This window comes from Notechis scutatus, chromosome 2 (genome assembly GCF_049901735.1).
Source record: "Notechis scutatus isolate UNSWTSFEM ecotype Mainland chromosome 2, rNotScu1.2, whole genome shotgun sequence".
NCBI lineage: Eukaryota > Metazoa > Chordata > Lepidosauria > Squamata > Elapidae > Notechis > Notechis scutatus.
The window spans coordinates 113,170,839-113,186,363 of record NC_142010.1 but is presented as its reverse complement, the minus strand read 5'-3'; the positions used below and the strand labels follow the sequence as shown (position 1 = coordinate 113,186,363).

Here is a 15,525-nt window from a genome sequence, read left to right as displayed (position 1 = left end):
AGCATATCCTTTCACCCTTTGTTCCTGAATTTAATATAATCTAATCTATGAAAAGTTATGAAACTCCATAAGCTATGTTTGTGTAAGAATGGCTGTATCTCAGCACTCCATTACGTCAGAAAATAAAGGATCAGAGCAAATATGTTTCTGGTTTAAAACAGACACTCTGTCGAACACCAGGAGGAGGAGGAGGAGAAGGAAGAAGAAGAGGGGGAAGAAGAGGATGAGGAGGAAGATCTATGTTTTTAATGTTCACCCTGCTGCTGCTGCTGCTTTTTTCTGGCAAAAACCAACAATACCCAAAAACAAAGAGACACAGAGCATATTAAGAGCTGGGCTAGACGAAGGTCGACCCAATTGGGACTGCGTGAGGGTGTCAGCTAGACTCTGGGGAATTGCAAAAAGATCGGTAGAAAGAAGTGGCAAAACACTTCTACACTGCTATCAAAAATTCTACCTATTATTTTGTACTATTGTCACCAAGAGGGAGGTTCCCGTTTAATGCCTTCTGTATCCTGGAGAAGCTTAAACTAACTGTGGATTTCACTTTATGACTGCTAAACTTTCTATTCCGCTTTTTTTTAAAAAAAAATTTTAAAGGAAACTGCCGCTTGCAGACATATTTCGCTGAGATGACGACGACGATGATCTTAATAGCACCTCCCCGTCTAATTTCGAGCGTAACTCCCCCGCGCCCCTTCCTCCTCCAGCTCCGGGATTAATAGGGTTAAACTGAGCGCCAGGGCATTTATGGCCTCCGGAGGGCGCTGCCGAGGCCATTTCCTGATTTCCGCTAGGCGCTCTCGCTGCTACGTGGCTTCTCTCGCTGGTTGTTTTCAAACGTGGGAGGGGGAACCTGAAGAGAAAGAGAGAAGAGGTCCGGAAGCGGCTGGCCCGGGCGGGCGCGGCAGTGGCGCGTGATTGAGTGAGTTGGCTGTGTCCGCGCGCGGGTCTCCTTGGGCGGAGAGGGTTCCCCTCCCCCCACTTTGGTCTTTGGCGTTCCAGAGGGACAGGTTGCGGCGGGTCTCTGCCTCTCGAGCTCCCTCTCCCACGCCCACCGGCTGGCTCGGCTTTCCTGCTGCCGTTGCCGCCCTCGTCGGCTGGCGCGGCGTGGCAAGGCTGGGGGCGGGGGGTTGCACTAGCTAGCGCGGGAGGAAGTGGGTGTAACTGCTGCTGCTGCTGCTGCTGCGGGGCCTTTTTCGAGTCTCTGCACAGGAGGGGCTCCTGTTCTGGCACCGGAGAGAGGGACGAGGGTTGAGCTGCGAACAACCGCCGGAGAAGTCCAAAGTACAGCCGGGCTGGGCTTGGCCGCGGGGGAGTCGCGCTCTCGGTGCTTCTTTTCGTCCTCTTGACTCCGTGGCTGACACGTCTTGGAGAGGGGCTCTGCTCGAGTGGTCAACCCCGTTTCAGCTTAACGCTAACGTTACGCGGGGTCCTGCCTGTAGGCTTAGTCCGTTGCTCAGTGTATAGTTAGTCAATCTCGGGAACCTTAACTAAAACTGGTGCGGTTGCACGCCACAAAATCTGTGAAAACGGAACCTTGGAATTAAGGAGAAACTTCCTAACAGAACAAATAAGCAGAGGAACGGCTTGTCCAGGGGGTTCGACTAGAAGATCTCGGAGGTCCCTTCCAACTCCGTTATTCTGTTAATTTCAAAAATATCCGACTCGCTTCGTGTCATTTCACACTGTTTCCTTCCTTGTCCTGGCTTGACAGAGATTCAGCAGCTTCAGAGATCCCCACTGGAAATTATCATTAAGGAAAAAAACAGCCCTGTTTATATCAGCTGATGAAAAGCAGTGGGCTTCTGCTCTTAAAAAAAATAAAAGGATTCTGCAAGTAATAAACGTTAATTTCACAGTTCTTTTCCGTTTTCCAACACCAACTCTGAAAAATTGTAATGGATGACATATCAAATATTTCTGGGGAACTTAATTCCATGAGGTTAAGAGCTGGCTTTGCTTTCATCCCAGGGTTGTCTCTGGGATACAGTGAAAGATGGCCTTTATTTAAGCATAACTTCTTTTTCCTGCTCAAGTGATCACTTGTTTTCGAGAAAAGGGCACTAGATGCCTATCTTTTCACTGTATATTTCTAGCCCCATTTCAGACTCTCTTGCTGACTTTAATATCCTGAACAGCTTGGAGCTAGAATTTCAGGCTTAAGGAATATTTCCGCCCACCTCTTTTTAGAGAATGAAATTAGTTGGATCGTTGTAAGTGGCAGAGCTTTCTCAGATTCTGGAGAGTCACCTACCAGCTTCCCACATAAGTAAAAATGTTTTCCCCCCCCCCTAGAAATTAGAATTAATTTCTAAATAGAATCAAAATCTCTTTCTGGAATATAGATAGCTTTATCAGTCTATACAGTACATGCCGCCTTTTTGGAATAAGAGCTTTGCTTCTGGTGACTTTCTGGTCCATACAAGTTTTTTTTTTTTTAACAACAGTGGAAAAGTTATTTGCCACAGCCTGCTTCTAGGGTGCTTTTCAACTTTGTAATTTGCCCCTATCCCCAGCTCTGACTTTCCCTAGTAGCTTTCAGGTTTTAACAAAGACTGACCCAGCTTAGCTTCTGAGCCAAGACAAAGCAGCTATAATTGCCAATGATTGCTATATTCTATACTGTTTGCTTTTTATATAACCAGCACAGATAGTGTTTTTTTTAACATACATTAAAGATACAACAATATTTCAGTAAAGTTAACTAGCTAATAATACCAGTATTTGTCTACAGCACTAATAATGTGAAACCTGACTCTATTTCCTTAGGAACATAAGTATATTTATCAGATTGGCTGGACGATTTTGCTTCATTGGAAATTATGGCAAAATCTGGAGGAAAAGGAATTAATTTGAAGGACAAACTAGATGGCAATGAATTGGATTTAAGTTTATGTGATCTGTATGAAGTTCCAGTTAAGGAGCTGGTAGGTATCTGTTTTTTATGGCCTGTAGAATAACAGGTGTATCATAATTATGACATAATTATGAAACAGTGAAGGAGTCCCTGTGGATTTTACTTTGCTAGTCATTGCTGACTAGGGGGCAGTGCTCATCTCCCATTTCAAGGGTCATTGAGCCAGCACTATCTGAAGATGTTTCTGTGGTCATGTGGCCTGCATGACATCACAGAATGTTGTTACCTTCCCACCAAAATTATATCTATCTATTCACATTTATATGCTTTCCAATTACAATGGGAGCTCATCCTGTTGTGCAATGCTCGGCTCATGAACGTAGGCTGTTGGCTTTCCAGCCGACAAGCTTCAACATCTTAAGTACTGAGCTATTGCACTGCTGACATAGATTTAATTAAAGTGTAGGCTCTACATTTATAGTTGATATTAGCCATACTTAACAGCAGGAGATCACAAATGAAAGCACAAATACCTGAATAAGGAGAAATTTTTCCACAATCCACATATGTTTTCTTCAAGGAAACATTCAAAAGCCTATTGCTGTTTTGCTTTCTGTAGTCAGCAGCCCAGCATCATGACGTGCTTACTGGCTGTTGTCTGAAACTGCACACGTACAAAAGATGCACATGATGGAAACAGGTCAAGAGATTTCAGATTTCCCCTGAAATCTCTTGACCTGATTCCATCATGTGCATCTTTTTTGTATGTGGATTGTGGGAAAGTTTCTTCTTGTTCAGGTATTGTTGCCTTTTATTTTGTAGAAACTTCTAGATTGCCAAACTTCAGAAAAGTTTAACTTTCTCAAAGCTTCATACCTCTGAGCTGGTTATGGAACTCCAGATAATGCAAACAGAAATCCATAAACACTGTGGCTTTGCCATCTTGTAAAATTTTGTGATCACTAAAGCTCTGCACAAGTTCGTAGGAGTAGGCAGGGTGAATTAAGCTTCCTATCCCCTTCTCAGTAGTTTGTCTTGAAATTCCTGTTTCCTTCCATGGGAAACAGCAGTCTCTAAACAGGCTGGAGGTGGGATGATGGAAAAGGACATATGAAAGCACAGTGAGTGAAAATATTTGTGATCAGGTGGAACATGTAGGAATGAAAGTATGTACAAGCATTTCCAGTTAGGTGAGCAACATCTGATTTCCATTGCCTCATAGCTGGGTTTTATTTAAAAAAGGGCTAAAGATCCTGGTTCTAACTCAATTGACAAATCTCATGGGAATTGAATTCTAAATAAAGATATGCTATCAGGCCAAAACTGTAATATAGGTAGTCCTTACTCATAATTGAGCCTAGAATTTTGATGCTCAGTCATTCTAACCATTAAGCAGTCACCATGTGTGACCTGGCACAATTTTGCACCTGTTTTTATTATGGTCGTAAAGCAAGTCCCCACAGTCATTAAGCAAATATGTGATCGTGAAGTAAAGCCATTCTCCTGAATGGGCATTTTCTGTAACACCGGAAACTGGCAAAAATGTTGCAAATGGTTATGTGATGTGGGATGCTGCAAGTGGTTATAATACAAGCTGCTTGCCAAGTGCCCAAAATGTGATCACATGACCACGGGTGGTGGTATGGCTGTTGTAACTTTGAGAACAGATCGTATTGTTGAATGGTGGTTAAGTGAGAACCGCCTGTATGGTAAATAAATATTTTTTGGGGTGTTGCTGTCTATTAAAAATGTAAAGCTTGCACATATTATAGAAAATATTGAATTCTGAAGGTTTCTAGTGTCACAGTGTAATACTAAGGTTACAGTGATTTATTGTCAGAATGAAAAAATGCACCATACATTTACTAATTCTTTGGTTCTTTTTCAGGCAGGATTTCCAAAGGCGACAGTTTTGGATTTGTCCTGTAATAATCTTGCTACTTTACCGGTAAGTTTCAACCTTATATCTTGGAGGGACTTTTCCTTATTGATGGTACACACAATCTTCTGTGGTAAAACAAAGGAGCTTTAGCTGTTATTTTCTGAGATAAGGCCATGGATTATTGGATGCCAGAGTCACTGAAAAGGACAGTGCTAGACAATTTATAGATTGAGCTTCTAAGCCATAAATTGTGGTTATAGATCACAGTAGCTGGATACAGGCAATACACTAAACAAATCAAACATGCTTATGTCCCTTAAAAATATGGTGCAAACCCACATATCAAGGAAGTTGGAAGGACGCACATTTAATCTTTTTTAATGTACATGCTTTCATTTCACAATGAAGAGAAATGATATACAGCTTTATAATATGGCAACAGATATTAGTGTGAGGGAGCACGAAACTTGTTCTTTGTGTAGATTTCTAACAGATCCTATGATCTTAAAATAATAGTCTTTTTATATTATTATTTTTTCTTAGAGCATGCTTGGTGCATTGTGTATTTCCATGTGAGGTCCCAAGAAGAACACAAGGAGTGACTTCTGAGTGGTTTCTCTTTTATTGTTCACCTACAGACAGAGTATTCCCAAACTAAAGCAACTATCTGCATAGCCATAGATACACTCTGTGAAGTGCTAGGGAGGGGCCATCTTAACCTTCTTCCTACCTATCAGACTTTTCAAGCTTTAGTGCCTCTTTGCCTTCTGGGAAAAAAACCCTTCCTCCTGCACCGCCACACTATATTGTGATCTAGCAGAGAACGATAAAGCTTGTGTTTCCATTTTATAAATAGCTTATAAATAGAGAAACTGTCCTTTAGAGTCTTTGAACCTCCAGCCTTAGATATCACTTCTCAGTTTTCTAACAGGTCAGTCCTCTGCATCATTGCTCAGAAATAATTTAATTAGGCTTATTCCTAGAAATTGCATAATTTCGTGTTTTATTTATGTTTGGGTTTCAGTCAGAGTTCTGCAGCTTGACCCATCTGGTAAAATTGGATTTAAGCAAAAATCGGCTTCAGAATCTACCATCAGACTTTGGGCGCTTGATCAACCTGCAACATTTGGATCTGCTGAACAATCGATTGGCTACTTTGCCTGTTAGTTTTGCCCAGCTCAAGGTAATTCTGTTCTTTTATAACTCTTGGATTGGGTTCAGCCTAGGATATAGTGGAAATTATTCTATCATTGTCCAGAAATAAGGGTGCATTTATTTGTTCTTTCTGTTCTTTCTCCAAAACACTGACGGCAGCACTAATTAGATTAGCAATAGTACTTAGACTTATATACCGCTTTACAGGGCTTTTACAGCCCTCTCTAAGCGGTTTACAGAGTCAGCCTTTCACCCCCAACAATCTGGGTTCTCATTTTACCCACCTTGGAAGGATGAGTCAGTCTTGAGCCTGGTGAGATTTGAACTGCCAAACTGCAGTCAGCCGAAGTAGCCTGCAGTACTGCATTCTAATCACTGCACCACCTTAGCTCAGAATACTTTCAAAGAGTAAAACTGAAAATCATGATCTGGGTCTAGTTTTCCATGCATTTTTTTTTAGAACCTGAAATGGCTTGATCTGAAAGATAATCCTTTGGATCCGACACTAGCAAAGGTAGCTGGAGATTGCTTGGATGAAAAACAGTGTAAACTGGCAGCTGTCAGAGTAAGCTAATTCACTTTTTATTTTGATGCAATATTCTTCTTTCACCTTTGAGACAGTTTCTTAATATTCTGGGTCATTTTCTCACAATTTTTTTAATCTATTCTACTCTAAGGTGCTAAAATGTCCCAGTTCAAAAATAAAAAATGAACTGTAAAATCTTTTTTTAAAAATTACTATATGTGGTTTTTTTCTAGTGCCTTTTTTTTCATATCAAGAGCACTTCCAGTGAGGATGTGGTGAGCTAGATGTCCCTGAAGGACAGGGACAACATTAGAGTGGAGACCAGTAGCCAGAGGTTGAACCCTGGCTGGCCGGCAGAAAAGAGAGAGAGAGATCACCCAAATGCTCCTCAAGAGTAGACCATAGGAGCTGGTTTTTGGAATCAGCTTGTGAGTTGAGTGTCTGAGAGTCAAGAGATTGCAGCTCATGGTTGTAATGTAGCCTGTATGGATATAAAACTTGACTGAACCACATTTCTTAATCACATTTGGAATTAATGTTTTTTTTTAACTTCAAATATTAAAAATCTTTAGAATGGCAAGTTTTATGACCTTCACTGGGTGAGTTTCCTTCAAATTTTCAAGGTATTGAAAAGAAGCACCTGAGAGAAGGTGCAGCCAAAATCCATAGAACAATGTAACTAATAGCATGCACAATTCTAGGCAGTCTACAGTGTATGGCTAGAGATAGCAATGTGACACAACTTATAACTCAGTCATGGGTAGACTGACCACTATGGTAGAATAAGTATCCTTTGGGGAATCAATTGAGCCTCTCCTGGTTGAGAACAAGAATAAGAGGGTTCCTTGTCATCGGTATCTGGAAGGGTGAACAGCAGGCATAGGAAAAGAACCCTGACTTCTTTCCCCCCAGGGTTATTTTTAACAAACACTTCTGGTACATTCTACGCATGACCTAACAAGATGGCAACCATACTCAAGAGAGAGTTTGAGGCAGATAAATTCCATAAGAAGTGTTCCTTGAATTAACTCCACCACCTCTAGGTGGGTGGGTGAGCATCTGCCATCCTTTTGCCACACTTGAGAGAATACTTGCTTCTGAAGAGTACCCAACTGCACTGAAATCCAGAGACGATTCTTGATTTCCCTGGTTTCAAAGATTGGGGGAAAACAACTAAGGATGAGATGTTGTGTACCAACAGCCCCCAACATTTTTTGCACCAGGGACTAGTTTCACGGAAGACAATTTTTCCATGAACTTGGGGGGTGGTTGGTGGTTTTGCTTGCTTGCCACTCACCTCCAGCTGTGCAACCTGGTTTCTAACAGACCACGGACTGGTACCAGTCCATGGCTCGGGGATTGGGGACCCCTGCTATATACCATCTGTGAGAAGCCAGCTTGTCAAACTGGGAAACAAATTCTAGTTTATTCTCAATTTTATTGAGGTACCAAAGAAGGTCTTTTAAGAGCAATTCCAAGCCTCAAGCTGCTGAATTGATTGATTAGATGGCAGATTTTTAGGATGGAGAGCTTAAGCTGAGATTATCCAGACAATTAGCCAGCCACTATAAGATAAGTAGAAGTCTATTTGCATGCTCCCATTAAGCAGGCTCCATGGATATTCCTCATATTTGCATATAGGAAGGAGCAATTCTACAATTCGGGGTCCTTTCCCCTTCAGTTTGTTTCGGCATCCAGGTGATGATGTGGATAGGACACCTGAGAATTCAGTTCATCTTTACAACTATCTGGACACCTGCTCACCAGGATGCCCTCAAGGGAGAGGACAGTGATGACCCCAGTTCCTTAGAAATCGTGGCTTAGCAGGGAACAACAGGTTCCCTCGTTCTTTCTGCACAGATATTGCAGGTGATGGCAGTGATAGTAGGAATTTGCTCTTTTCTATGTCTGTCTCCAGAGCAGTCATTCCATCTGCAGAGAACATTAAGAGGGGTGCTGGACTTTAGGAAATAACCCCTTGTGGCATGGGGAAAAGTACAGGCAATGATGCTAGCAAACGTTTATGAAATGTTGTGGACCTCCTCTCATCCAAATTCACCTCAATGGTTCCTGCTCTCATTCCAGCCTTAATCCAGGGCCTGACAATTGCACACACAGTAGCCAGTACCCCTTACAGGGTTGCTGGGGTTGGCAGCCTGGCCAGAGGGGATACCACTTAAAGAATTAAACAAGAACAGTTAATGACAGATGCTAGTCAAACGGGTTGAGGCTTACTCCTGTTCCTCTCAGTCCAAGGCCATTGTATCCAAGGTACACCTAATATATATTGATTTTTAAGGTGACCAAATTAATCTGTTTTGAAGCAAAGATGTTTGCCATAGCATATACTTGAATTAATATTGTAGATGTTCTTGGTTTTATATTAGAGTAATCCATGTAATGTGTTGAGGCTTTGATTCTGATGCTTAAGTAATGCTTCAGACATGGAAGATACAGTACATGTTCATTGGCAGGAAGTGCCTAAGACTTAATCGTATCACTTTTTAAAAATTTTCCTTGGCATTCAAGAATAAACATCAAGATCTTTGTGTAAATGATTGCTGAAAGTTTGTGTACAAGAGAATAATTTAATATTAAATGCTCATGGATCAAATGATTTTTTTCACATTTCAGTTGGAATTGAATTCTCATTAAGGTTGAGGGCTTTGTTCTTCTCCGCTTCCTTTTTGTAATATGTGACTTTGTTCACTTGCTTCATTAATTGGAAATTATTTGCTCTGTGGGCATTACTCCATGTGTTTGTTCTTTATTAGTGGTACATTGTACTCTGTACTGCATATATAGTTTTATGTGGGAGTGTCCACTAAAAGATTATACCTATGGGTGGAGAAATGAGGAGTTGGATTAAATGGCATTTGGCCTCTCAAGTCTTCTTAGTCTAAGAAATACTTTTGGGACTGGTCAAATTAACTTCCTTTTTGTAAACACCTCTCATAAGATCATTTTTTATGTGTGTAAAGAAAAGGATGCTATCTTTTTCCTCCTAGTTTTGTAAACGTAAAACCTAATATAGGTATACCTCCTAATATATGTGTAAAATCTAATATATGTGTATCTCAAAGGTACTGCAGCATATGAGAGTCCTCCAGTCTGAATTAGATCGTGAGAGGCAACAAAAGTTACAGAAAGAACAAGGTAAATTTAACAATTCTGTTTCATTTTGTGATGTGTGGTTTCTTTGGGAAATGACACAACTCATTTACACAGGATTGATTTTTAACTCAAATGTGGCTTATTACAAGTGAAGCAAGCATTTTCTCACAAAATTGAGTCAACACCAAGCTCTTAGGTATATATTTGTTTTCTGTGTTATAGATCGTTATTTCCTATTAATTATGACTTATGCAACATTCTTATTTTCTAATATACTTATATCTATACTCTAAACTAGATCTATCTTCCTCACTTTCCTTAACAAATTAACTTGACTTGCTTGTTAAATCTGGATGTGTGGGGGGGTTTTGGCACGGGGAGGGGGCTTTCGGTGCCAGATGGGAGAGATGGGATGCCTTTCCAAAGGTTAGGAAAGTAACACAGGCATTTTTCCCATTGCACCATATTTTCTTCCTCTACAAATTAATATATGCAGTTTAAACAACTTAATCAACTTATGCATTGATTGCATTTGAGAAGTGGAGATTTTCTACCACTATATAGAATGGAGATTGTCCAGGACCAATGCCTGGTTTGAGAGAATAGTTTCCTTCCCATCCCATACTTAAACATTTTATCAAGTGTTCACGTGTGGAGCTTTGTGGTTCACCCTGTGATGATTCATCTCAAAACCAGTATCAGAGATCAGTTCCTTAGCACTATATAAATGAAATGATGCAACTGAAGCAAATGTCTAAAGAATGTGATATACATTTCTTCTTTTTGTGTTGCTTTCCAGTTCCTTCAGTATTGCAGCTTTAATTTAGGCCCTTATTATGTAATCATTGAGGAGAACATAGATTGGGAGGTCAGGTTATGTTATCCTCAAGGTCGTTCTGCCTTTTTAGTTGGACTAATTGGTAGAAAAAGGAGTACACATGATAGGCAGTAGGTATTCGCTCAAATCCAGGGTGGCTGCTACTACATATCAAGTATTAGAATAGAATTCTTTATTGGCCAAGTGTGATTGGACATACAAGGAATTTGTCTTGGTGCAAATGCTCTCAGTGTACATAAAAGATATTAGATTCAGTTGCTGACAGGTACGGAACTTTTTTTTTTTCAAGCTGATACAGACAGACACATGTACACACACACAAAGTTAAGGTTGTGGATATAGTTTGTTTTGTAGAATAGAAAGGTCATTTGCTGTCTGTTAAGATACAGTACTTTTTTCCTCCAAACTGAGGGAAAAATTGTAGTATCTCAGTTTGGCTGAAAAATATTTGACTGTGTCAAAATATTAATATCTTTCAATTGTAAATCCCTTTTGATCTAAACATTTTATGAGTGGGAAGAATCTCGGTCTGCCCCAAACAGGAGATTTTTCATCATGTGTAATCAGAATGTTATTGGCAGCATATTTTTATTTTTGTGCCAGCTTCCATCCCTCTCTCCCTTCCTCTCTCTCTCTCTCTCCCTCTGGCCAACAGCCCTTCAGTAAGATATTGACTATTTCGCCTAGTCAGGGCAGAGAGGGCGCTGGGATGACTTTCACTGGCACCATCCAGGTCATTCTCATGCTTAAGAATGAAATCTGTTATCAAGATCTTGAATAAAATTAATTTTCTTACACAATCCCTCACTTCCTCCCACTTCTTTAGTAGGTAATGATTAGTCACAAGAGAGATTAACACTCAAGCAATTTTTAAACAATTCAAGCTGAGATTAAAGCACCCGCCTTCTGTTCCAAAGCAAAATTTGGTACATGGCTTTTTTTAAAAAAAGGAAAGAAAGAAAGAACTACTTTGGGTTATTAGTGCTATTTTTAATAGGCTTTTCTGTCAAATTGGCAACCTTTTACTTCTTAGCTTTTGTGGGGGGAATGCACCTGAATCTCCTCTTGATTGTGTTGGGTACAATAATCCTGCCTCCCCCATTATTATTAAGTCATTCCTAAATAGGGAACTTCCATGTATTTAATGTACAGAAATGGAATTCCTTGACATAATAAATAGTACCAACTCTGTGCCTAATCATCAATACAGATAAAGGACTATTTCAAATGGCTCGTGTTATTGCCTTATATGTCCTTTCTATTCCAGAGGAGGTTTGAGGGGTTCTATTCGTGGTTGCCCCCAATGTATTTATTAACTTTCCAGTTACCATCCCGAACTGTCAAATGTCTGTCTTCTATCTAACGGCTGCTGCTTTTGCAAAAGGTTAATAATGGGCGCAGAAGGCTTCTCCTTGGCAAACTGTACCATTTTTGTCTTTTATACCAGATCAAAATTATGCCCCCAAATCCAGCCATTTTGCAGCTGAGTTTCAGTGGTATGAATTGTGTGGGGGTTTGAAAGCTGTAAATGTCATGCTGCGGGCAGCACATCCTCAGGTCAGAGGAGCAATTACGCAAGGAGCAGCTAGCCGAATGACGCTTTCGTTCCTTGTGGAAAGATAAATACAGCTTCATTCAGTGATAACATTTTTGCACTAGAAAATTGACACAGCCATTTCAGCCTATTTGTTTTCAGTGTTTATTATTGATAGTATACCGTACAGGCAGTCCTTGACTTACAACAGTTCAGTTAGTGGCAGTTCAAAGTTATAACGGCACTGAAAAAAAGCGGCTTATGACTGTCTTTCACACTTATAACCGTTACAGCACCCCCATAATCACGTGATTTACATTTGGATGCTTGGCAATTGATTCATATTTATGACAGTTGCAGTGTCCCACAGTCATGTGACCTCCTTTTGCGACCTCCTGACAAGCAAAGTCAATGGGGGAAGCCAGGTTCATTTAACAACCGCGTTACTAATTTAAGAACCACAGTGATTCAACTTAACAAATGTGGCAAGAAAAGTTGTAAAACGGGACAAAACTCGCTTAATGAATTTCCCACTTGGGCTCAGTTGTGGTCATAAGTTGAGGCCTACCGTATTTATATATTACAAAACAGCTACGTATTGAAGAGTTTATTTGGCTGGTTATGACTGGTGAGGAGGAGCCATCACTGCTACTCCTGTGTTGTCATACTTCCAATGTTACAGCATAGAAATTGATAGGGTCGCCTTGCAGGCAACCTTGGTTGTGTTGGATGCAAATACAGGGGAGCCTCTTTAGTAAATGCAAGTTTCTCATTTGGGGTAAATCCGCAACACCTGTTTCTGGATAGAGCAGTGTGAAGGCACAGTCTTTTAAAGCAAATATTTTGGGTTTATGCTCGTGTGCAGAGCTGGAGAAGAAGCGCGAAGCAGAGCGGCAAGCGAGAGAGGCTCAAGAGAGGGAACTACGTAAGCGGGAGAAGGCCGAAGAGAAAGAACGTCGGAGAAGAGAGTACGATGCCCTTAGAATTGCAAAGCAGAAAATGACAACACAACGAAGAAGAGAAACGGGTGAAAATCAAAGTAAGAAAATAATGTGCTCGTGTAAGGAAAGTTATCTGAAATAGGGAAGAAATTATCACAACTGAGTTTAATATGCTGTCACAGAAAGACTAACAAGGACACAGCACAGATATGTCTTTAATAGTCTACAGACAGCTGGAAAATGGCAAAAAAAAGAAACAGTCAGCAATCCACATGTCTACTGAGATGTTTTATTTGCCCCGTCTCTTTCTGATGCCAGCTCTCAGAATTGAGAAGTAGATTGTAGTTATATAATTTAGCCATAACAGTAGCCTTTTATTTTTTTTACATCAGCAAGACTAATATGCTAGCCATTAGGGAAAAAATGCCAGTTAATCTGATATCAAAGCACTCATTCTCTGGGCAGCAGAAGTCTTAAAGTACAGAAAGATCTTGGCTGGACATGAAGCTTCCCTGAACTATTTGGGCTGAGTTTAACAACCCTCATATGTTTGCCTTGATAGTATCAGTTAAACATGAAGAGTCCAATTAATTTACTTGCTATGCTTTGTATTAAATAGCAGAGACGGTTTCACACTGGATGTACTTTAAATTTATGGAGCTAGATCTGAGGCAAAATTATTTTTGCTGCTCGTTATGGAATTTATTATTTTTATTTGGCGGTCACTTTAATACCACATTCTTGTTCCCATTACTTTTTTTTTTATTTTTTTTTAACAGAACCCTCCGTTTCCCATCCGTCACATCCACTGAAAAAGGAATGCTCTTGGTCTAGAATTCTGCTGAAGATGTTTCTGCTCCTCCTGTTAGGTGCCCTGAGCACTCTGGCTGTTTGTAGGGTTACAGAGCTACAGCACCAGCCAGTGTGTGTCACTGTGAACACGCTGTATGAAGATGCATTAACCTTATTACCAAGTCATGAAATCTTTCGAAATATATTGCAGCCAAACTCACAGCAATAACGCTGTCTAGGTTCTGAAGGACTCTTGCCTCCTGCTTGTTTTTCCTCTCTCTCATTAACACAGCCAGGATTCCTATGGAATAAACTCTGGTGAAAATCACTTTCAGTTGTTTAGCAATGGCGGCTTTAAACATAGCAGAAATGTGGCCCGGATCTTCTTTACTGTATCTTTTTTGCAGTTCTTTTTGATAAACAACATTTTCTTCCTCCAGAGTGGAGCCTTTTTTAGGCTGCAAACCATAGACTTCTGGTCTGTAGAAAAAACGGCTTATCGAGTGAAGCTAGCTTGTCATTATAAAAAGCTTTATTATGCACAGCCTTTGTATATTACCATTCTAACAAAGATGCTCATTCTGGGAACCATTATACTAGATGGCTAAAATCATCCATACAGTTGAGAGGAAAGTTTATTGTTACATAAAGACTCCTTCAAATCCAGTTTGACTCCTGGTGACTTTATGAACAGTATGAGCATAATTTGCCAGTGCCTTCTTTCAAAAGGTGTTTCCGCTTTTTGGTATAGCTGCAGCCTTAATATTCTCTAGAGCAGAGTCCCCAACCTTTTGGGCACCAGGAACCAGTTCCATGGAGAGAGTTTTTCCACGGACCCAGAGTGGGCAAGGTTTCACATACTGCCTACATCCCACAGATGGGGCTTCGCTTGTTTGCGTGGGCTGGTTACTGGCATGCTGCGGACCAGCGCCGGTCCATGGACTGGAGGTTGGGGATCCCTGCTGTAGTTTCTCAGCCACTTTAAGATATGTGGTCTTCAGTGGCCACAATTTCCTAGGCAGCAAGCTGGAAGTTGAAGTCCATATATCTTAAAAGTGACTGAGATTTTGACACCCTGTCCTAGAGGACTCACATCCAAGTATAGAGAAGCCTAACCTGCCTGGTACCTGCTTAGTTCTTGGTACATGCACTCTTAGGCAGTGTTTCTCTGTTGCTTCATTGTGATTTATACATCAAAATATATGTCACATTCAAAACCTTAAACCTACCTATTACAGCATTTAATTTACACTTCTGCGGAAATGAGGATGTATGCCAAGTCTTTCTAGAACAATATTTCTCAACCTAGCAACTTTTAAGATATGTGGATTTTAACTCCCAGATTCTTCCAGCCATGTCTGGAACTTTGATCCACACATCTTAAAAGTTAGTAGGTTGAGAAACATTGCTTTTGAGAAACAAATACGTATTTCTGCATCTGCCTAAATAATATCTTTTGGTAGACATCTACATTCTCTGATTTTGTTGAAGACCAAAGAACAAATTGGCAAGTTCTATCAATGGTATACCCAAAGATTAGATGTTAACAGACCATAGATTAGATACATCTCTGTAAATTACTGAACAAATAACATTTGACTAGGCTGCCTCAACAGGGTAAGTGAAAACTGTATTATGGTTGAACTTAGCAAAGCTTCTGCCTGCTGTTCTTACAATGTTCCTTTTGCTACCTGAAGTTCAGCTGTTTTACCTTTTGCCCTAAAGCAGTTGATTTAGAATAAAACTAAAGCCATTGAAGATTCGAGAAGTGTATTAATAAGACTGAAATGGTGGGAATTTAAGAGCATAAATGCTGGTTAGAGAAACTTCTGGTACCTATCACTTAGCACTTTAGAAATTATACCCTCCAGGCTTCTTTGTAA

The 15,525-nt window shown here is 40.4% G+C and overlaps 1 protein-coding gene across 5 annotated transcripts; it reads left to right on the top strand.

Moving 5' to 3' along the window:
* The first annotated feature begins 844 nt into the window (after positions 1–844).
* LRRC59 (leucine rich repeat containing 59) lies at positions 845–14,308 on the top strand. 5 transcript variants are annotated; one of them, XM_087955849.1, is made up of 8 exons: positions 845–917; positions 2,773–2,930; positions 4,749–4,808; positions 5,767–5,925; positions 6,358–6,462; positions 9,507–9,579; positions 12,775–12,948; positions 13,630–14,308. In XM_087955849.1, exons 2-8 carry the CDS (start codon positions 2,826–2,828, stop codon positions 13,869–13,871), a joined length of 918 nt encoding a protein of 305 aa, XP_087811975.1. In that variant the 5' UTR covers positions 845–917; positions 2,773–2,825; the 3' UTR covers positions 13,872–14,308. The 5 variants fall into 5 exon arrangements, with proteins under 5 accessions (XP_087811975.1, XP_026523185.1, XP_087811977.1 ...); XM_026667400.2 differs by having other exon boundaries at positions 845–925; XM_087955851.1 differs by having other exon boundaries at positions 845–1,840.
* Positions 14,309–15,525: the final 1,217 nt, after the last annotated feature.

Bases quoted from the DNA above. Each gene is read 5' to 3' on its own strand.
- LRRC59 (XM_087955849.1), top strand. From the start codon at position 2,826: ATGGCAAAATCTGGAGGAAAAGGAATTAATTTGAAGGACAAACTAGAT. The intron at 9,580-12,774 runs GTAAATTTAACA...GCTCGTGTGCAG, and splicing joins AAAGTTACAGAAAGAACAAG to AGCTGGAGAAGAAGCGCGAA. The intron at 12,949-13,629 runs GTAAGAAAATAA...TTTTTTTAACAG, and splicing joins AGAAACGGGTGAAAATCAAA to AACCCTCCGTTTCCCATCCG.